The 23,270-nt window shown below is 43.7% G+C and overlaps 5 protein-coding genes across 5 annotated transcripts; 3 read left to right on the top strand and 2 right to left on the bottom strand.

Annotated features, from left to right (window-relative positions):
* Positions 1–1,357: 1,357 nt before the first annotated feature.
* On the bottom strand, positions 1,358–4,737 carry CLUP02_11394 (BZIP family transcription factor; the record flags this gene model as incomplete). Its single annotated transcript, XM_049290362.1, has 4 exons — positions 1,358–2,977; positions 3,104–4,312; positions 4,413–4,434; positions 4,724–4,737. The coding sequence occupies 4 exons, from the start codon at positions 4,735–4,737 to the stop codon at positions 1,358–1,360; spliced, it is 2,865 nt and encodes a 954-aa protein (XP_049147507.1).
* Positions 4,738–4,812: 75 nt separating this feature from the next.
* CLUP02_11393 (uncharacterized protein) lies at positions 4,813–5,034 on the bottom strand (the record flags this gene model as incomplete). The annotated part of the gene is made up of 1 exon (XM_049290361.1): positions 4,813–5,034. The coding sequence occupies one exon, from the start codon at positions 5,032–5,034 to the stop codon at positions 4,813–4,815; it is 222 nt and encodes a 73-aa protein (XP_049147506.1).
* Positions 5,035–7,169: 2,135 nt separating this feature from the next.
* CLUP02_11392 (uncharacterized protein) lies at positions 7,170–8,367 on the top strand (the record flags this gene model as incomplete). Its single annotated transcript, XM_049290360.1, has 2 exons — positions 7,170–7,394; positions 7,456–8,367. The coding sequence occupies 2 exons, from the start codon at positions 7,170–7,172 to the stop codon at positions 8,365–8,367; spliced, it is 1,137 nt and encodes a 378-aa protein (XP_049147505.1).
* Positions 8,368–8,975: 608 nt separating this feature from the next.
* On the top strand, positions 8,976–10,010 carry CLUP02_11391 (uncharacterized protein; the record flags this gene model as incomplete). Its single annotated transcript, XM_049290359.1, has 1 exon — positions 8,976–10,010. The coding sequence occupies one exon, from the start codon at positions 8,976–8,978 to the stop codon at positions 10,008–10,010; it is 1,035 nt and encodes a 344-aa protein (XP_049147504.1).
* Positions 10,011–12,878: 2,868 nt separating this feature from the next.
* On the top strand, positions 12,879–13,764 carry CLUP02_11390 (uncharacterized protein; the record flags this gene model as incomplete). The annotated part of the gene is made up of 2 exons (XM_049290358.1): positions 12,879–13,487; positions 13,708–13,764. The coding sequence occupies 2 exons, from the start codon at positions 12,879–12,881 to the stop codon at positions 13,762–13,764; spliced, it is 666 nt and encodes a 221-aa protein (XP_049147503.1).
* Positions 13,765–23,270: the final 9,506 nt, after the last annotated feature.

Raw genomic sequence — 23,270 nt, 5'->3', positions numbered from 1 at the left:
GCCCTCTTTCTTATAAAATCGTATATTTCGAGGAAATTACTAAAAATGCCCACTTATCGCTCGTACGTAGTAGGGTTAAATACCTTAAAGATCTTATCTTTTACGGCCTCTCGGTACCCTATTTTATATTTTTTAAGTAGTCTTTTTCGTAGCTTAATTATAGTTAAGTAATTATTATTTACTAGCGATCCTTTCTATTACTTAGTTAATTTCTAATCGCGGGCCGGCTATAGAAAAGTCGTTTAATAAAAAAGCTACTCGGGGTAATAATAAAAGGCTAGTTACTCAAGCGGTTCCGTTAATTAACGTAGTTTAACGTAGTAAACGTTAACCTTTTATAAGTAGTAAAGGGCTACGATTACTTAATTCCGTATAGTATTCGAGAATCGCCTCCTTTTTCGTTTATTTTTATAAGGTTAATTAGTACGAATCTCCTATCCCGTATAGTATTAAGAAGTCGTCTCTTCTACGTAATAAAATACCTTACCGATTTATAATAGTAGAATTTAATTACTAATTAGTATTAATATCCCTATTATAGGGTAGTTAGTTCGAACCGTAGTTAATAAAGAGATTAATTAAATTATATAAATATCTGCGTAGTAAGTATAAAAAGGAGGTTCTAACTATAGGTTAGGCTAGCTACGATAATCGTAAATAGGGCCCCTAATTGGCCCCTGCGCAGTCGGCTGTATGCCGCGGTCGAATTGGACTTCTAATCCGACAGTAACCTTTTCCAAGTGAGGTTGGGTAATTTCCACGCGCCTTATAGAAAATGTTATATTCTTCCAGTCACTTAATTTAACTTCATCCCCGAGTACATAATACCAGATCTTCTGTTCGGATGTTATGAGGCAGTTTGGGAAAGCAACAATTTCGTGCCGGCGAGAAAAGTGTCGTAGGAACTATAACCAACTTCAATTCTACTCCATAAGCTCGAAGCCTTAGATAGAGCCTCCATAATAGCTACTACCACAATACAACATATAGTTTTGTGAACCCATTTGTACGAGGCGCCAACCGCTAGATAAGAAAGTCTCTTTTCCCTTCTTTGGGGTACCCCTCGAGACACAACATCAACGGGAATTTCATGAATCAACAGAAGAAAAGAATCAACTATGAGCCATTCGAGGCGTTTGGCCGTTCTGGTACCGGCACAGTCTAATACCCAATGATACGCCCCTCTCGAAGTCAAGTAATATCAAGCCCGCCCTTTTTTTTTCACGTGGTCAGCGATGCCCAAAATGCAACATTCAAGTCTCTCGGCCGGATTCCTGGTGATCGTCCCAGGCAGACCGATTTCAATCCGATTTCTAGAGTTGACCTTAGCATTGTCGGACCAGAATCGTAGAGATGACTATGGGCAGATACCTTGAACGAGCACTCCAACATTGATCGTCACCGCCCTCCGCTTTGACCCGGGCGTTACGGTCTGGTTGGTAGAGGTGCTCTCCAGCCCAAACATATCGCCCGCAAGGCTCGGGTCCAGGGGCATCTGACTAGACGCCGCGTCGCTAGACTGCCCGACGGACCGTGTATCGCCCAAGTGGACATCAGACGGCCTTGTCGGCTTCAGAGTCTGCCCGAGCCATTGCCTGGCAGCGGCGTCCCCAGGGCTCGTTCCGTAACTGCTCAAGATATCGGAGGCGTTGTTAATGCTGCTGCCGTTGCTATCGAGTCCGCTACCGTGAGCACGTCCAGCAACCGCGGTCTCATCTGAAAAGTCTGCAGGATCGATCTCTGCCGTGACGAAATCCGCAGCGGCGGGGATATCGACTCCTCGTCTCCGAAGAACCCATTCAACCTCGTCCGCGTCGTAAAAGTCGCCTTGCAGGCCAGGGACGTTCATTCGAAGTCTCGCAGCGGCGCGCTCCACTCTGAGGTCTCGCATCTCTTCCGTCGCCGCATCCCACGGCCCCATGCCATAGAGTGAGTCGACCTTTTGCCGATACGGCTCGGCCGTCCCCTGATTCCCCACCGGATTTCTCTGTTTATGGCCGCTCGGGTACGCCATCTCATCCAAGTCATTCATCTCGTCGAACCACGTTCCCCCGCCCCCTAGGTGTAAAAATGGAAACTTCCAGTTGAACATTGTTTCCCGTTGGTTGACACTGAGACGGTTAGCGATTCGCTCCATGATCCTCTCTTTGGGCTCGAAAAGTAAACTAAAACCGAAAGCGCTGTTGATGAGGCTGCTCGGAGGGTTGGGCATGCGGAGCAACGTGTAAGCCTTTTCTAGAGTCGATCGTTGCAGACGCCGCCCAAACGTCCGCTCCTGGTGGGCATAGGAGGTCGGTGAAGAGAGAATATTGAATAGGGAATCAGAAAAGGGCTGGTTGGCGAGTAGATCGAAAGTGCCTGGTTGGTCCAGACTATGTTCGTAGGACATACCGAATGGGAAACTAGCATTATCCGGCGTCGGTTCCGTCACAATCTCGTAGCCCATTGGGGCTTGGGATAGTGTCGAGTGCGGCATGTGTGACTGACTATCGGGCGCCCAAGATGTTGTATGCACCGCAGTCATCGCGAGTGTTCGAGGTGTTGACTGTAGCTGATGCTGTTGCGGCTGCTCGCTTGACAAAACATCGTATATGACTTGCTCAATCGGCTTAGCAATTTCGGCAGATGGTGACTTTTCGCTGCCCCTTTCTTGCCCACCGGCAGGGCCGCCAACTTCCTCAACGTCTCCATCATTTTCCTGGCTTGGAAGCACGTCGCCTTCCTTTTCTGGCTCCTCGCTCGTCTTCCGCGCCAAAGAGACAAACTTTTCTGTCGTAGCTTGCAGTTGTCTACCAAATTCGGGTGTGCTCTCGTGCATGCCTTTACTAACGGCGAAGTCGTAGAGTTTCATGAACTCCTTGCTCATTTCTTCATTGGTGCGCCTCAACTCGTCAACTTTCTTCTCGAGCGATTGGATCGCTGTCTCCTTGCGGTTGCGGTAGGCTCTTTGAGCGAGCCGAATTTGTGTTCGACGACGCTGCTATGGTTAGAAGGGGTCGACTAAGGGAGCATGTGTAAGATAAGGAAGGCAATAACATGCGAACTAGTTTCCGTGGCAAAGCTGCAAAAGGGGGGTAAGATCAGGAGTCATTCGCCAACTTACGTCTTTCGCGGTCTCGTCATTGGTGTCTAGGCGTGGTCTCCCCCTTGACCGCTTCTTTTCCTCCTCGTCCAGTTCTACAACCTCTACAGACTGAGTCTTTGATCGTTTCTTGGAGGATCGTTTTGCCTCCTCACTGGTGTCGGCAGCAGGTTTCCCCCCAGGAGGTAGGCTTCTTGGTGCGCGAAAGCCCGACATACCATCGTCGAAAGATTCGGCGTTGAGAATGGACAGCCCGGAGTTCTGCATGAATGGTGCCGGGTAGCCGCCGGGGTATTGAAGGACCCCAGTCTGGCGATGTTGGAGGAAGTCGTCGCTGAGGTGGTTGTGATAGAATGGGTGGGCGGGTACCGCTACAGGTCTGGACAAAGAGAAATCCACAGGGCACTCCGGGGCGAGATGTGCAGATTCTAGGCCCGAAAAATGGATCGGGGCTAGTTCGCCAGGATTTGGGGGCAATTCGGGGTCTACGTAAGCAAATGATACAAAGCCGCTTTCGGTGGGTGCTTGAAGCTGGGCCTGGAGAAGCCGTGGGTCGTGTGGATGGCAGAGTAAAGACGCCGTGTCGGGAGAAGACGAAGCGAGGGAGGCTGACTGTATAGAGTCCGCCGGCGAAGGATGTGGAAATACTTGGTGATGATATCGAAGCTGTTGGCTCAAGTCTTGCGGGGACTGGTGATTATGGGGCACGCGATAGTGTTGTTGGGGTTCGTGAAAGATTGTCAAGTACTCCTGATCTTGAAAATTACGGTAATAGTGTTCCTCTGCATTCAGTTGCTGGTGGTTTTGCGTCAGGTGCGGGCGCGCATGTGTATATGAAGGGTGAGAGAAGAGAGGTGGGCGGGATGCTGAGTAAAGGACAGTAGATTCGGCGCCGGTTGAACCACGTTCTTCGAGGGATACTGCTATTAACGGGCCCGGATAGTTGGGGTCACTGACGCCAGCGGAGCAGTCTTTCTCTTGTTGCTGATCAATAACTTGTGAGCGACGACTTGCCAAAGGTCGTTGGGGAAGCAGTCGAGAGAAAGTTGAAAAGCCGTGTCTACCTTGCTCACGAGACCCGCTTGCGTGATGGGTCTGTCGGAAGGGAGGAGATTCGTCGAGGTCGTCTGCCGTATCGGACGGCGTATCGAGGCCGCTGGGACGGGAATGATTACTCATATCCGCCGAGTAGAAAGTGGGTGCGCCGGTAGTGATGTGGATCCATAAACTCTAAAGATGCCGACTAACGCCTCCAATCTCGGTATACACGAGTTTGTGAGTGTGGTACACCGAATAAGCCTAGAATATTGTTAGGGTAAGATAGCCTCACCGTTGCGTCGGGCTCCGGGGACCTGTGGCCAGGCACCGTCAGCCATGCAGAGCTTAACAACAACACTCGTAAATCCCGAGTAGAGGCGGGCCCAAAAGAAGGTAGCAGAACGAGATTAAAAAGGTAAATGTGTAAAGGAGCCACTTAGAACCGTTCAAATGGGGCTCCAAGTTTACGAAAACGTAGTTGGCTAGATTGCGGCTAATAGAACAGCTTGAAGTTACAAGTGGATGGTGCTTTGATAGAGGTACGACCGGTAAAGATTAGAAGACTAGTCCTCTCCAATACAGTTCGACCTTTGACGAGACAACTTAGACATGTCCATGACACGTTCACAGTCTGGTTGTGTCTGAGGCGGATCGTACTTGATTTAAGAAAGACAATTCGGCGCCACTTCTTGTCAACACTGACGAAACCCACCAAGGATAAAAAGCAAGAAGTGAAGAGGCGTTGGAGTACACGGCCCGCCATGGTCATGGTGTGGGTAAAGTCTCCCGCCTTGAGGGTAGAACACCGACTCGTTCCCCAATCCAAGGATACGGGTGACACCGTGGGACAGGGTGATCAGCTGTGGCCAGGCCAGCCTTGTGGGTGAGGCAAGTTGAGTGTGTTGGATTGTCATTGAAATGCCAGGGCCTTTCGGAGAGAGAGAACAATGAAGAATGCCGCGAAGCAGGGAATAAGACGGCCAAGAGCTGCATGATTGGATCGCGGGACTGGGGCGAGAAGTAATCGAGAGGCCTTTTGGTGAGCCTTATTTTCCTCGCGGACCCCGTGGAAGGGAACTAGAGTGTGAGAGATCTGCGGTTCGCAGCTGGGCGTGCTGCACGTATGCAGGTGAAGGATGGCCAAAACCACACCTGTAAGGAAACATCGCGGCCTCGACCGGGTAAGAAGTGACGAGAATGCGGTAGCATGGCATGGGTGATGCTTCGGTGGCCAACCTCGAGTTCTCGACCCGGATTATGTCAGTTCGAGATCCCGGCGAGCTGGTCTAACGTGTGAAACTGCAAGTGATTAAAACCCGTACCCAGCTGACAAGCCATTCGATTGGGCCGGGGAGCAACGGCAGAGAAGCAGGTCGAGATCCATTACACCCATGGTCGCCTGTGAATATGTATTCCGCCTGCCAGCCTCACTCTTGGGGCATGCTCACTCCATGAGGGGCAACGATCGCCATTAACTCACGCCATAATCCCGACCGGAGGTTTTTGCATCCCTGAAGGCGTCAAGTAGGATGAGGACGAAAAAGCAAAAAAGCAACCACCGCTTTCAACATGAGAGAGGTTGTCCCCTTTTCTCAAAGAACCACTGACGAAACGGCGCTCGGAAGGCTTTGTTTGGTAGGGTAAAACTTGGCGGGTGAATTTGAGAGATCGTCAAGCCTGTACCATTGGGAGCCTGTATCACCATTACTGACAAAAACCACAAAACGTGGGTGTAAAGCGCCGACGCGTGGTGTGCACGCAGTGGCGCATGCATTATTCGGGATGCATTGGGCCATCTCGCATTGGCAACAGCCTCATGATCTCGGCTCAGCTAAAGGTTGATGTGGGATCGTCACAGCATCTCCTTCGACCGGAGGGACTCAAATAACGGCTTCTTCATTGAGAGAGTTGTTCGCGGATGGGTTTCTGTGATATTCCACCTCTTTCGGTTTCAGGATCTTGAGAAAGCAAGCCAATGCTTGCTGAAAATCATGTCGAGCTAGAAGCTAAGTACTCGAAGATAGGCAGACAGGATACCGTTCGAGGACAGATGATAGTTGGGAGCTGTGCATAAGGTAGCGAGATGGAGAGGAGAAGGAGGTGGTTTGCTGGTAGGCATGCCCTGGGCCAGAGACGGCCCATTCGGTCCGTCCCCCATATCCTTGTCGGACCCCTTCTTTGTCTGCAGCCCCGGGAGTGACCCCCAAGGGGTTTTCAGGGTTCTGGAGAGCGTGCGACAAGTTCATCATTATGACCGCGAATACGGAGTATGGGTGTGGCAACCCCCGCGCGTGTCCGATCTGGATTCTGTCAAACACCAGCGAGATCGTGTCACTGCGGCCCTTTCGGGTGGTTCGCGAGGGGTCAGCCACCCGCCTCGTCTAGACCGACACACCGATCATCTCAGCCAGATAGATGTATGCGGCCGGTGTCTCGGCCGCGCAACTTTCTGGGTACGTCGGCGGCTTCCATGATGGTGCGCTCCCGTCCAGCTAATAGAGCGTCGGGATTCATGACCATTCGAAGAGTCGTAAAGAATATCCGAAAACCCGTCTACTATGTAAGTACCTTACCCTAACCGTGTAAGATACTTACCTAATCTACCTAGGTACCTAGGCCATTTCAGATTCCGACGACAGAGGCCAAATTTGATTCGACCAACGTGGCCAGGTTTGATACCTTTGGACAACAGCTTGACTCGAAAACAAGCAAAGTAATCTTTGCTTTGAGAGTCGGAAAGCAGTGATCGCATTTGTTCATGATTTGACAGGGATCTTGCCAACATCAATGTCTTGCCCTGGTATTATCCAGCAGTAAATTGTGGTGTAAGATACCTACTGCACAGTAAGCACCTAAGGTACCTACCTACCTTACCTTAGGTACCTGAGTTGAGGTAAATCTCGATAAGAATCGATAAGAGCCGATTAGATAAGACACCCATTTGTCAATGCATCTCCCCTCCAGAACATAACGATCGCAAAGCTCAAGCTTCACCAACACCAGCAATGTGACCGAAGCTCGGGGGAATGACGCCTCCCTTTCCGCGAGGATGCCATCTCACTTCGTACCAGCTCAGAACTCCCGCCATCGTATCGCCGCAATCGCCTTATATCGTGCTCTCGTCCGCGAGGCTCGCGCCGTGCCACTCCCCAACGATGTACTCCGCAAGGGTGTCGAGAACCCGCTGCCACGGCTCGTGAAGAAAGGCTTCAAGCGCAATCAGACGGAAGCGAGCTACCGTCTTGTCCTTGCTGCGCTATCGAAGGGGTACAAGGTGCGATACTCCTGTACTTTGCTCGCAGCGCCTTCTAGTACTGACAGTACTCCAATTCAAGTTTCTCAACCTCTTCAAAGGCGCCCAGACCCCATCGTCAAAAGAGCACTCCGAAATCCTTACGTACCTCCGCGAAAAGAGCCTTCGTGATGCAAGATCAGAAGCAGGCAAACCAACACCGCCACCGCCGAAAATCGAGCCTCCAAAGCCCAAATGGCCACCCCTGCTCAAGCGCATTTCCCCCCTCGACGAACCACCCGTCTACATCTCCGAGCGCCACCCTGTGCCTCGCGGGGACCTCTCCGGCATACGGCACGTCCCTAACGTCGCAGTGACCGCACATGGCGTCGTCTTTCTACGCCAGGGCAAGCCGCAGCACCGCTCCGTATGCGACTATGTCCAGAAGAAGAACAAATACAAGATTAAGAACATGGAACATCTGCTCGGCTCGATGCGCGATGAACAGCAGTTTGCGAAGGAAGAGGATCAGTGGGATGGGCATCTCCAGGCCGAGATCAAATCTCAAAAGAGGGTGGTGGAAAGGCTGGTCAGGTTGCGGCAGAGAATCGAGCAGCCCCTTGCAGACCTTCCTGACTGGGTTGAAAAACCAAGTTACGAAAGGGTAGGGACTGTCGAGCCCTATGTCTTTGAAGAGAGTTACACCAGCAGTGTAGCTGCTACATTTGATGATGCCAGCAGGAGACTGAGCGACGATGCGGCGGATCAGTCTGCGAGAGCAAGGGCGTTTCTAGCCATCCGCGAGGCGGAAAAGAAGGCGTTGGAGGAAGACAACGAGTATTACCGGGAAAAGGGCTATAAGTGGATGATTGACACACCATATAAGAAGAAACAGAGACGGGTCGCAAAGCGCAAGAAGGGCGGTCAGGACAGATTTGAACGCAGGGCGGTACGGCAGGACAAAGCGCGAAAGAGCAATTTTGTCGGCCTCAGTCCTGCTCCCATCCAGGTTTAAGTCGCTTTCCCCTGGAAGAAACCAGTTTGTATTGATACTGTACTATACCTTTAGACATTTCCCATGATACCAATACAGAATGGTGCGGCATGTGATGGCTACGCGACATCGGTACCATGTTAAAACCATGTCAAAGGGCGCACACTCCATCTTCAATGGACCTCCTTGCCTCTTCGCTCTTTTCCCAATATACGATTTCTTCTCTTGAGCCTTCACTGAGGCGTCTTCGTCTATCAATCCTGTTGTACACCGTAGTCGGCCACATTGCTCGCCAAAGTGGTTATAGAAGAAACCCCTCACCTTGATGCCTAGTCGGCCCAGAGCCACACCACTTAGGTTCAGCCTTCAACTTCAAAGAAGTTTGCGAACTAAAGGGTACCGATGAAATGTTTGAGTCACACAACTCAAAGGGTAGGCTTAACCACAAATCTGGGCGTCTGCAGGTAGGCAACGGGTAGGCTTCAGCCATAACTATATCCATGGGTTTACCTATAAAGACAACTCTTCCCCCCGGTTGTTCCTCTCCCCCCTCTCAGAGTATTCCACACAGAAACAACACCCAGTACACAAACATTACAACCACCAATATAATCAGTCTTGACGCAAACATGGACGAACAGACACCTCACACGTTCGAGTTCACAATCGCGCACTCGACGCTGCCACTTGAAGCCATCGGCAAGGGCTTCTGTGGCTCTGTGTGGTCCGCGGGCAACCTCGCTATCAAGCGCGAGGATGGCGGCCCAGGTCGTTCCATCGCAAACGAATACACGATGCATCGCCACATTATCCGAAGCTTGGATAGTACCAATAGAGTCCACCTCAATGTGCCTCACTGTGAAGGCTTCCTCAGACACGATGCGACTGCCTGGGATCAAATACTCCCTAGATTTCCTGCGGGATACACGGGTTGCAACGCACTCATCAGCGAGAAGATTCCACCACTATCTCGCGATGTTCGCAAGCTGTTGGCCCATAAGTTTCACCCAAACGTGGATGCGGATGAGATTGCCGACAGCCCGACCAATAGCCACTGTCTCGCTCGACCTTACTTGGGGCGCAGAAAGCTTCGTAATACAGACACCAATCAAGATAGACCTAGACTTAGATTCTTCAGTCTGAGGAACTTCCCACTTCACGCGGATCAGATGGAGACTCTCAACCTGGATCTTGAAGGGTACGCCGTAGCAATGGCAAAGGCTCTCGCATTCCTGCACTGGTCCGCAAAAGTCGATGCCAATGACGTTGAGTTTGTGTTCGCAAACCCAAGGACTTGCCAATCGCCACCCTGCGAAGCCCCCACGACATCAAGCTTGGGTCCTGTAGGCTTCCATTCAGATGAGTTTGGCTCTCATGCTATGTGGATCCTGGACTTTGATTGTTGCAGGATGATGGCAATGGACGACAACGGAATCAAGCAAGCTTGTAGAAGCTTTTGGCGGAACGACCCTTACTATCCGCGACCTGGCAGCAACAACGCAAAGGATCAGGAACTCTGGACTGCCTTCCGGACTCACTTCCTGATGGCTAGTGAGCGAATTTTGGAGGGCGAGGAGGAAGATTTGCGTCGGCTGCCGCTGAGATTGATGGAGTGTATCGAGGAGACACAGGGAAGGTTCACCAGGGGAACAGATTTCTGGTAGGATGGGCTAGGAGGACCTAGCAGCATAGTCGTGGGTGAATCCAGAGATTCAGTAAATATTTACTGCCTCTAGTACTCCAGGTGTTGGACAGAATTTGTTTGCCGTTTCTAAGCTTTCTTTCTGTCGGCTACACACTGCCTATCACACACTACGTGACGTCAAACATTCCGTTGCAGAATCATTGCCAGGTTGGCTCATCAATGATTCTGCAACCAACCTGCGGTTCTTAGGCTGAACCAAGCACAGAGCTGAGGAATCAAAGTTTCTGAAAGAAAACTTCAAGAAGTTTGACTTCTTTGCATGGGGTTCTCTCTTCACCATGAGGCCTTTACCGGCGTCCTTCGCCAGATTACTATGCACTTAAAGGATGGACTATATTCTCAGGTGGTTGTCGCTGATCCTCATTCTTTATCCCACCATCAGTTGCCGGGTTCTCCTACTTACTGAAGTATAGCACTTTGACAGTAGTTACGCAGCACTGGCTGCGGTTTTATCGACTCAGATGACTTGGGATCACCTCAACCCCCTTCGCGAAAATGGACGATACTTCGATACAAGGCTCTTCACGCCTACCTAAGGCCTTAGAGAAGCGTCGCCCACAGAATCAGTCGGACGAGTCTGCGGCTTCTTCGAGAGCTGTCTCCTTGAAGCAGGCCATTATAGCTAACCTTCACCTAGAAGAAAGGCTTGAAGCTGAAACTCAAGGAGAAACAATCGAGGTCTGTCTCAAGCGAATGCTTTTAACCAAGTCAACAATCTCCACGACTTCGTCTTTTGTGAAGCGTCAGCAAGCAGCAGCTGGCGTTGCTGCAAACTTCCGGGAGATCGGTACCGGTTCATCGGCAAAGTGTTCGAGCATCCCGGCACCACGTTCGCCTACAAGCTGCCTCTCACGAAGTAGGATGATAAGTTGTGGAACAAATACATCATGCACAAGCGAATTGAGACCGCGTTCAATTCGCTTAAGTTCTATCCTAGACAGGTTGAAATTCCAAGATGTTTCTGGTTCGCCACGCCGACCTCCCACAGCTTTTGGGAGGAGAATCTTGAACTGTTTCCAGATATATCTGGTTCCCCTGCGAGACCAATCACATTCTCTGTATGGAAAGGATCTTCCCTCTTCCGAAGCCCGTTCGTCACTGTCTAATTGAGAAGTTCTGTCCGCCTCAAGGACGAGAGCAGTTGATGAAGAGCGAGGCCAACAAGGACTGCTTAGTGCGGCCGTATCTCGGCCGCATCAAGTGTGGTACGGGCGGTCAGTTCTTCTCTCTGCGAAACTTCAAGCTTCACGCCAACCAGATCAAAGACCTCAAGATGAAGCCAGCCGACCTGTATCTGGGGATGGCTCATGCTCTTGCCGTTATGCACTGGGTGGCCAAGATTGACGGCAACGATGTTGAGTTCGTCATCGGAAGGCCTCCAGTGGCGGAGCAGGTTGTTCGCACTGACTACCGTCTTGTCGATATATTGGTCCTGAAGCCAATGACCAGCACCTACGAACTTCTGACGCACAAACCCTCTGAATTTGGCCGAAGAGTCACCTCATTGTGGAAGATCGACTTCGATGACTGGCCTGATATCACCATGGACGACGCGGGCATTGACAAGGCAGTCAAGGCGTTCATCGAGACCAATCATTACTGTCCCTGGCCGGATTCAGGAGACGATTACATCGAGACCATGTGGAAAGATTCTTCAAGCATGTACTTGTCTTTCAGTAGCACTATCATGACGAAGCTGGGCAAGAAGAATGAGCTGGGAAACCTTCCGGCCAAGTTCGTCAAGAGACTCGAGGTGACATCGATCGGACGTCAACCGTCCAACCCTGGCGCTTCTCCCCAAGCAAAGGACCGAGGAGGCACTTCCAGTTCCAGCTCTTCAGCCGGCCGCGGTGGCTCTTCCGGTGGCAATACTCCTTCTCGTGGCCGCGGCGACATTCATAACAGATTAAGAAGCACAAAGCCAGAGATTTTCCATGAGTTGAAGTGAAGGATCTCTTCTACTTTTACTCCATGCGCTTACACACATTAGCCTCATTTTACTTGAGAATTGAGTTTGACTCAAAAGTGAAGACAACGAGGGCAGCAGTCGACGTCCAGTGAATCTCCATGTCCTTCCTTCCCGATCAGTGGTGATCCCGTCTTCGCGGCTACGCCTGCCTACTCGCTTTACATTGGCGCACAACAAGGCTTATTCTTCCAGGCTTTCTTCTTGAGCAGGCCCTTGTGTGTTTTTGTCTCCCTCCATTACATCCACGTCATCAATCGCCATCACTACTCCGAGCTACAGTGCGAGTGACAAACGCGCCGCAGCCAGCTGGTACACCACTCAATCCATCAGCCGCAACAATTTTAGATTGGAAAACCATCTCCCCGATTCGATACTTGCTACTACAGGCACTGTTTCTTCCATGAATCAGGCTGCTTGACCTCATACGTAACGATCGAGTCCCGCATCCTTACGGATTGTTGACGACTGCAAGCAAAATATTGTGCAACGGGTACCGCTGATCCAACGACTATCACCATTTCTTCGAATACCAAGGCCAGCCTTCGATCGCCCTAGAACTTCAGATCACGCATTCCGCCTCGACGATAGCCACAGATATCTTGTAAGTTTATCCAAATCTTGAGCAACATCACAATTTTGATTGAAGCTAATGAATGTTCCAGTTTTGCCAAACTACCATTGTGAAAAATTCCTTGGCCCGATAGAATGAATAACAACGCCCAGCATCCCGTGCTGGATAAGCCGTTTCAAACGCCTGCACTTGAACTCGAGCAGTCACAAGACCTTAACAGCCCCAGAGAACACGAGAAAAGAGGGCCCTCATCCAGATGGAGTATCTTTCCGCAAGAGATTCGATTAATGATCCTCGGGATCATCTTTGCGATGCAGTCCAAAGACACGCCGCAGGAGAAAAGCCGTCTAGCCTCCGTTTCTGCAGAATGGCAAACATTTTTCGAGGAGCGCAACTTCAAGAATCTAAAACTTGAGCGGCTCCACGATATAGACAAACTCAGAGACTTCGTCGGTCCTCGTCGTCAGATGTACGTCAGTCAGATCTGGCTCCATGTGTCCTTAGCGACATATACTTCCGAAGAGTTCTGCAAGGAAGAGGACGACGAAGAGATATTGCACAACAATGAGATTTTTGACAAGCACTTCAAGTCACTTCTTAGAACGCTTTCGAAATGGCAACTAGGCTACGGCGACGAAGATCACTTCGGCATTCACCTTCACTTCTTTGCCGACTCGCCCGAGGACGATTACCACCCATTCAAGGGGGATGATGATCCCGATGAACCCTATGATAATCTTGAGCCCGCTGACCTCTTGGGAGCACGGAAGCGTCTCATGGGAAATCTGCTCGACTTTGAAAATGCAACCCCCACGTCGAGCTTGACAAGCTTGGCTGAAACTGGGTGCCCTGTGGTTCCGAGGGTTCCAGTAGTCAAAAACTTCAGCGTTACAGACGTATGCTATCGAAGTCTATCAGCAGACGCCATTCGTTTTCTTCTTCTGAGCTTGGATAATCTGGAAACCATTGAGTACGAACCTTGGCGGGGCATTGACCAAATAGACAGATCCCGGAGAGACAAGGCAAATGTGGCTCTACTTGAAAGTCTTCCACCTACTGTAAAGAGAGTCAAGTTATGGGAGGCTCGGCATGACAACTTACATGGGCCTTCCGAAGAGCCCGGTCCTAACCGCGATATTGCTCGGGCGGCTGTACTGGGATGCTCTCGCCTAGTTTCTTTCAGCTCTCTGAATGTTCTCGACGCCGCGCATTTCCTCGATGAAATTATTCAATTATCCATGCCCCCGATGATGGAGTGTTTTGTCACGTAACAGGGATAGTAATCGCACCTCACAAAGTGCCCGTCACGTGCTGAATCACGTGTCTATCTTAGATATCGTATATATAGACCTTTTCCTTTTATCTATTTCCACTTTAATAGTTAAGCCACTTTTACTACACTCCGTATACCCATTACTACGTACCATAACTCGTAATAGTTATAAGCCCAGCTCCTATCTGCTATTACTATAATAGTTAAGTACCGTATTATCTATAGGTCGTGCACTTAAAAAGCGAGAGGCGGCCGTTCGAGTCTCCGTATAAGCAGAGGTTTTTCTAACTAGTCTACTACCTATAGGGCTGAGGCTACTATCTACAGGGCTAAGGCGTAGTATAAACGCCCATTATACGGATAACAGCTCTAGGCGTCTAGGGGGTGTGTTATAAGATATAGATATAGTTAATACTACTATTATAATTAAACTAGACGTTGCCTTTATTTACTTATAATTATCACGGTTCCTAACTAACCTAAGCGTAACCTATATTAAAGTAATTAACTACTATATCTAATATCTTTATATAACGAGATATCTTGCGCTCTACTATAATAATATACCAAGTACGTAATTATTATTTCTAACTAGAGATATTAGCTTCGTAAATAACGAAGTAATATAACGATTATTTTAAAGATATATAATATTCTTTTTTAGTAGCCTAATTTAATAGAAATTAATATACTAAGTAACGGTTATAACGTTAATTACTAAAGCTAAGCTTTTTTATTTTAAGGAAATTATAAAAGAGATTATAGCTTTAAAGCGCCTTTTTAAGGATATTACCCTTAACTTAAGAAAAGTATAGTTAATTAACTATAATAATTAATAAACGATTCGACTCGTCGTAGGGGAAGGAGAAAGAATAGCTACTTAACTTTATTATATTAATATATAGAATATATAGCTAAAATAAGAGCACGCTAAAGGTAGCTTCGAGGTTATTTATGTATTAATAAAAAATATATTAATAAATAGACTTATTAAAAACCTTTTACGAGCTAAGTTCGAATATTTCCGTATACTTTTTAACCTTTATAATACGTGAGAAGCTATTATAAATAATTAAAATAGTTAAAAATAATTAATTTAGGCTATACTTAGAAAAACTTAATACTTAAAAGTAGATAATAAATAGAACTTAGAGTGTAGCTTAGAGGCCTAAAATAAATAAAATAAAAACCTTTTATAGCCTAAAGGCCTAAATTCCTAAAATAACTTTACTTTATAAGGTATATATATATAGAAATAAGACCTAGGCTTATACTTATTATTTAAACTCTTAGTTTACGAAGTATATAATTACTAAGAGTATAGCGTTATTAAAAAAGAGGGTTAGTACGCGTACTAAGAAACGCGTTTTATATATTTTAAAGTTTATAAAATTAAGAATAATAGGGGTAGCGGGGGGTATAAGAATTAAAACGACTATTAAATTAATAACTTAAGGTACGGAAACGGGCAGTATAATAAAAAGTTAGTTATAAATAATTATAATAATTATAAAAGAGGACCGGGGGCGCGCGTTAAAAAAGTCCTTTATATAGAAGCTAATATAGTTCTCGTATATTTTTTAATTATTATATATTTAGTAAATAATATTACGGAGCTTAGTAATATTTTATTAAAATTATAATTAAAAGTGCGCTTTTTAATAATAAAAAAGGATAATATATTTATAAAAAAGGGAGCGCTATTTATAATAACTTTAATAAGGGCCTAGGCTATTAGCTATAAAACGACTAATATATTAATATACCCTTTAACTAAACGGCTATTAAAGTAGTGCGTATATTAACTATTACTTTTTATAAAATAATAACTACTATCCTTAAAATCGGTATACTAAAGGGCTATTTTAAAATAGGGTAAGTACTAAATCTCTCGTTCTTTAAGAGCTTTTCCCTTAAGCTTTTTAAGGACTAAGTATATATTAAATAGGCTTAGAATAGTAAAAAGAACTATACTTATTACGGGGGGTATTTTAGCCTCTTAGCGGTTTTTTTTATTTTTTATTACTTTTTTAAAAAGAGCTAGCTTTGCGTTTTTTAGACCCTAAAATAATATTAAATATAAACTCCTAAAATAATAAATATACGATATACCCTTTTTAAAAAGCTTATTATTTAAATTAATCTTATTTTTATTTTTAAATTCCGAGGGGGGGATAGGTAAAAGCTTATTAGAGCTCTTATTATTATTATTTACCTTATTATTACCCTTATTATAATTATTAAAAAGAGCCTCGAACTTAATAAAATCCTCGGCGTTTTAATTAATAACCTTAACATCTTTTTAATTAAGGAGAGAGAGCTTAGTAGCCGGGCTTTAGTAAGTAAATAAGAGGTTACGAGGGGGGGTAACGACTTAAAGGGGCTTATTAATATTATTACCTATCTAAACTCTTAATAAATTATATAATACGTATATAAGAAATATTATAAAAATTATACGAAACTTATTATTATTTTTAAATATATTAAATATTTATATTTAGAATAAAATTAGTAAACGATTTAATAGTATAGGCGCGCGCGTATTGTTACGGCAGTGGGCACTAAGGCCCTGTGGGCCCTGTGGCTTAGCCTTAGGCTACGAGGCTAAGCTCCTAGTAGTTATATAACGAGCTAGACCGCTAGGCCTAAAGGGCCAGCCTACTAGCTTCTGCCCACTATTCTATTTTTTCCCTCTTTATGTTAAGTCTTTAGTTAATTAGGTTAATATAGTAGCGTTCCGACCTACCTCGAGTTCCCTTTTATAATACTACTTAACGTTATTTAATTAACTATTCTCCGGAGATAAAACGATAATATTTTAATTAATTAACTATTAGCTACCCCTATTAAAAAAGCGTATAAAAGAGCCGAGCGATAGCTAGTTAAATTAATTGCGCGTAAGTAGCGTAATTAATACCCCCTAAATATATACCCCCTTTACTAAATATAATAATTAGAGGATATAGCTAAGGAGGCTAGGTCTCCCTTCGTACTAACGGCTTTTAGTAAAGCTACCGCCTTTACGAGTCCTAATAGAGCGTTATAGGCCCTAATAAAGGCGCTAAGCTCCCGGTTATTAACCTAGAAGTCGCACTATCCGACTAGCTAGTAGAGCGCTTCTTACCCTCTATTACCTAGACCGATCGCCTAGCGTACCTTAGCGACGTAGTTAACTAGCTTACTTTGCCTATTTATATCCGTAACGATATCCTTTTTAAAAAGAATACTAAGTAGTATATTAACCTCGACCTTATCTAAGAGCTATACTTTAAAAACGATAGAAAGACCCTACTTAAATAGATCGAATAGTAGTTAAAGATGCGCATTACTTAATATTAATTAGAGTAGGTCCTAGCGTCCGCTATTAGCTAGCTAAGTAATAGTACTAAGCGCCTATATACGATAACTTATAAAAACCTCGATTTTATATATACTATTACTATAAAGCTCCGTATTACGAAAGAAGCCCTTACTCGAGCCTATATTAATAATACGGCTATAGTTAAAAAGCTAGAGTAATTAGAGAACGGCTCCTAAGCTAGCTCTATTTAGGATATTACTACCCTTAGCGTACTAAAGTAGCGGCTAGTATACCTAGAGACGTAGAGTAGTTATAAGACTACTCTAGCCTCGTCCTATCCCGTTACTTATAGCTCTTAGAAAATACCTAACGTACCCACTTTTATAAGTAATAATACTAGCCTTAAGTTCGATTACTAGCTCTAACGTATTACGAAGCGCTTAGAGAACGCTAATTATAGTACGGATAGGTATTATTTAGAGTATATTATTAATAAAATTAGAGGTAGCGCTACGGAGTTTATATACCTATTACTAACTTTTAATAAAATTACTACGGCCGAGTAGCTACTCTACGAGCTTAAGTCGGCTTATATTAGCCTAACTACTATAAATAACGCTAGCTATAAGCTAGACGTACTTACGATTATGCTTAAAAACGTTTATTAAAAGCGCTCTATATTCGCTAAGCTTGCGCGTGTTAATAAGCTTTTAGAGTCCTAGTAAAAGCGCCGTTTTTATAATAAACTACCTATATATTTTCGTAACTAGGCTATATCGAAGTACTTAGACGACACGGCTACTTTTTAAAAATATACTAAGTACGTTACTTAGTTAGCTAATGCGATATAGCCCCCTTTTATAGAGGACCGCGCGGTTAAGGCTTCTAACTAAACTCGCTAAACCTTAAGTAAAAGTAATAAAAATAATAAAAGTAGCGGAAATAATAGAGGTACTAGAGGTACTAAATAGGACTAAGGTCGCACCTCTACCCGCAAAACGATCCCTAAAGCCCTATATTAGAAGCTTAAAGATAGTAGCACTTACTTCGTTTATAGCGATACTAAATATATCTCTAAGGACTGCCCTAAGAAGCTAAAGACTACTATAGCCACTATTAATACTACCGCGGGCCCTACTAAGATAGAGTTAGGTTTAGAAAACTAAACCTCTTAATAAAAATAAACTCCTAACTAGGGGATATGTATAAAAAAGATAGAAGATTAGTAATTAATTTAGTAAACTTATAGGATTTCGTAAGGGGTTAGCCCCTTAAAATAGAGCTTATACTAGTATTTAATAGATATAGAATTTGCTTAAGAGCCTTATTTAATACGGGAGCTAATAAGTACGGATTTATAAATAACCGCGTAACCCCTTTATTATAGCGGTTTTGCGCGGCCCTATCCTATAAATTACTATACCTAATCCCTACCGCCGGGTTTAATAGAGAGCGATTAAACAATACTAGCGTAGTATAGACCGCTAACTTATATATTAATTAACGGGTCCTTTTAAAAGCACCCCTTTTTTAGCTTAACACGGGCCGCTACGACCTAATCCTAGGGCGGAAGTAGTTTAAATACTACGGGGTAAACCCTAATATTCGCTACTAATAGCTAATATAGCCTAAGGACTTACTACTATAAGAAACGCCCTTTACTATTATTAAGGATATCGAGGACCTATGTGCCTCGGAAGTTATTAACGTATAATACTAAATCGACGCCGACCGCTGGTAGGACTTATTTAAAATAAATATAACTTATTATAACTAAAAGCTCTAGTAGTAGCGGGTAAAGGGCACGCTAATTAAGATATTACTATGCCCGCTAAAGACGATAGCCCGTTAAATATAATAGTTAGATAAGGCTAAGGATATAAAAAAAATAGAACGCGCCCTTAATAGTACTACTATCGCCCTCGTAAAGAGGGTTAGATAGTAAAAACTATACTTAGTAGTATTATAAATAGATATTACTTTTATTAGCGCTCTTATATTTAAAAGGAACCTAAGGTAGAACGACGTCGAGATAGGCTCTATATTACTCTATAAGCTAAACCGTATTATAAAGGATAAAAAAGAGGAGGCGGACCCCTTATATAACGATAACTAAGTTACTCGCGACTTTATAGCGACTAACTTATTAAAATACCTACGGCCCTAGACTAACGTCTTTAGTAAAACGGCTAGCGATATACTTATACCTTATAGGCCGTATAATTATAAAATTAAGTTCCTAAATAGCAGTAGAGAGAAGCTAACCTACTACCCTCTATATAAGTAGTCGGTACTAGAGCTAGAGGCTATAAGAGCCTATTTATTAAAGTACTTATAAAAGGGATTTATCGAGCTAGGTAATGCTCCTTTTGCGTCGCTAACGCTATTTATAAAAAAGCACGATAGTAGTCTGCGCTTTTATATTAACTTTTATAAGCTAAATAAGGTTATAAAAAAAGACCGCTACCTATTACTACTTATTAACGAAACCCTCGCGTAGCTAGGTAGGGCGAAGGTATTTACTAAACTAGATATTAAGTAGGCCTTTTACCGCATTCGCCTCGACCTAGCCTCTAAGGACTTAACGACGTTTAGAACCCGCTACGGGGTATATAAGTATAAGATAGTACCCTTCGGGCTTTATAACGGGCTTATTACGTATTAATAATATATAAACGAGATATTAATAGAGTACTTAGACGACTTTTATATAGCGTATATAAATAATATCCTAATCTTTTTAAATAACCCCCTCTAGTACTAGGAGTACGTTACTAAAGTACTAGACCGCTTACGAAAAGTAAGCTTATAGGTAGATATTAAGAAGTATAAATTTAGCGTTATCTCTATAAAGTACCTAGGCTTCGTAGTTTCTATAGAAGGTATATAGCCTAATAAGGAGAAAGTCTTTATAATTAGAAACTAGAAGCTACCTATATTACTTAAGGGTATTTAGTCTTTCCTCGGGTTCTATAACTTCTATAAGAGATTTATAAGGGATTACGGCTACTTAGCTAGGCCCCTTATAAAACTAATAAGTAAGGGAGTTCTTTTTAACTTTAGCGCCGACTATAAGACGGCCTTTAAGGCTATAAAGCTAGCGCTAATATCGGCGCTAATCCTTTATTACTTTAAGCTAAAGCTACTAACGTAGTTAGAAACTAACGCCTCTAACTTAGTATATGCCGGAGCGTTATTATAGTAATAAGAGGATAACGGGTTATAGTACTTAGTAGCCTTTTATTTAAAAACGATAAGCGGCGTAGAGCTTAATTACGCTATTTACGATAAGGAAATACTAATAATAGTACTATACTTAAAAAAATAGCGCGCGGAGCTTATAAGCTATGAGTATAAGTTCGACGTTATTATAGACTATTAGCTACTACTATTTTTTATAACTAAGCGCCTACTTAACTTACGGCAAGCCCGCTAAGCTAATACGCTAGCGGATTTTAACTTTTAGATTTATTACCGCCTGGGGAAGGAGAACGTACTAGCTAACGCCCTATTATAAAAAATAAAGGATATCCGTACTTAGTAAGTACTAAAAGAGGCTAATAGGACCTAAGTCCTCTTATTACTAGGACTACTATTCCCTAATATCGTAGCAGAGCTACGGACGCTATTAAGTACTATAGTTAGTTAACTATAGCTTATAGTTAGCTCGCTCTTACTAAAAAACGAGCTCTAGGGGTATTTACTAGTAGAGAAGATTTTAAAGCTTAATAAAGACCTTATTATAGTATCCCTCGCGCTAATACGAGCGCTAGTGGCTAAAGGGCGCGAGCGCTAGTCTATTTAAAACGACGGATTATTAATAATAAACGAGAAGCTCGTAGTGCCCGAGGAAGAGAACCTTCGTACTATAGTTATCCGCGAGGTTTATAAATAAAAGCTCCTTGCCTACCTAGGGCGTAATAAGGTCGTAAAAATAATTAAGTAGCGATACTACTAGCTAGGCCTAACGGTAAATACCTACCGGTACGTATAGAACTACTATACTTATTATTAATTATAAAAGCCGCGTAATAAGCCCCCAGGGGAGCTAAGGCTATTTCTAGTACCTAACTACCCGTAGTAGCACATTTCTACTAACTTTATAACTATCCCTACTAATTAAAAAGGATTCGATAATATTTAGGTAGTAGTAGACTACCTAAATAAGAGGGCGATATCCGTTCTTTATTATAAAACTATTATAATAAAAGATATAAGCTAAATGTTCTATAAACGGGTACTACTTATTTTTAGCTTACTAAAGATTATTATATTAGACCGAGGCCCCTAATTTATCTCTAACTTCTAGGGAGAACTTTATAAGATCTACGGGGTTAAGCTATAGCTATTAATAACTAACTACCCCTAGATAGATAGCTAGATAGAAGTACTAAACTAATATATCCTATAGTAGTTAAGACTACTAATTAACCGATATTAAAATAACTAGAGCGATATACTGCCCGTAGTCGACTTTATTTATACCGCCCAGCCTAGCGAGACTATAAGGCTATTATTATATAAAATAGAATTCGGTCGTTAGCCACGGCTCTCTTTTAACTAGTCTAAACGAACCTACTAATTTAGCTTTATAAAAAAAAAGCTAAACTATACTAATACGTAGTATATAGCCTAGGGGATATACGAGGCCTAAGAGATTACTAGGGGTAATATAAAGGTCGCTTAGGTATAATATAAGAGGTATACTAACCGCCGCTAGTGCCTAGACGACCTAAAGCTAGGAGACCGGGTTTTTATTAATACTTCGTACTAAAAGTCTACTAACGCGAATAAACTATAATAGCCGTAGGCCGGGCTATAAACTATCGTTAGTACTAAATAGGGGGGCATATAGATTATAGAACTACTAGTGGGTAGCTGGGTATACCCGGTCTTTTACCTAAGTAAGCTAAGAAAGGCTACTAACGACCTACTACCCGGGTAGAACTAAGACCTATTACTACCGATTATTAATAACGACGGCGAACCGGAGTACGAGGTCTTAGAGGTCGTTAAATTACGCTTATATAAAGGAAAACTATAGTACTAAGTAAATTAAAAGGGGTACGATATAGATCTAACTTAGTATAATATAAAAAGCTTTAAATATGTACTAGTAACGCTCTAGGCGTTCTATTACTAATACTTAATTACTAAGGGCCCGCTATAAAACCTAGATATATAAATAGAAGCTACTGTAGCTAGCGATTCGCTATTACTAAGGGAGGACGATAATATAATAGCGGTAATTACGGCTATAGATTTGCTAAAATAAGGGGTAATTTAGAGGTTTATTTTTTTAGCGCTACGGATAGCGCCCTTTAGTATAGAGGGGGGGGTAATATTACGGTAATAGGTACTAGGGCCCTGTGGGCCCTGTGGCTTAGCCTTAGGCTACGAGGCTAAGCTCTTAGTAGTTACGTAACGAGCTAGACCGCTGGGCCCAAAGGGCCAGCCTGCTAGCTTCTGCCCACTGTTCTGTTTTTTCCCTCTTTACGTTAAGTCTTTAGTTAATTAGGTTAATATAGTAGCGTTCCGACCTGCCTCGAGTTCCCTTTCGTAATAGTATAGTAAATAGAGGTGCTTATAATAATTATAAGAGGTTAAAAAGAGGAAAAAGAAAATAGCTAAGTAATATTATAAGAATTTAAATATATATAAAGTAGCTAAGTAGCCTTACCCTTAGTAATTTATATACTAAAAGTAATAAAATACGTGCTATTCCGGGTTAAGATTTTATTTATTTTAAATAAAAGGATATATTTATAATAAACGCGGTTTAAAAGACGCGTATCCCTTATACTTATTTTTCTTTTATTTATATTTAACTAAATTAGGCCTTTATAAGGGTATTTAGAGATTCTATCTTAGGTATAATAGCTCCCTAGTAGTAGTAATTAGGGGGTATATTACGTAATAGGGATAGTAATTACACTTTATAAAGTGCCCATTACGTACTAAATTACGTATCTATCTTAGATATTATATATATAGACCTTTTCCTTTTGTCTATTTCTACTTTAATAGTTAAGCTACTTTTACTATACTCCGTATGCCTATTGCTGCGTGCTATAACTCGTGACATGTTTCGACCGCTGGTCA

This window comes from Colletotrichum lupini, chromosome 5 (assembly GCF_023278565.1).
Source record: "Colletotrichum lupini chromosome 5, complete sequence".
NCBI lineage: Eukaryota > Fungi > Ascomycota > Sordariomycetes > Glomerellales > Glomerellaceae > Colletotrichum > Colletotrichum lupini.
Note: the sequence above shows the minus strand (reverse complement) of the source record. Positions and strands in the feature narration are given on the sequence as shown.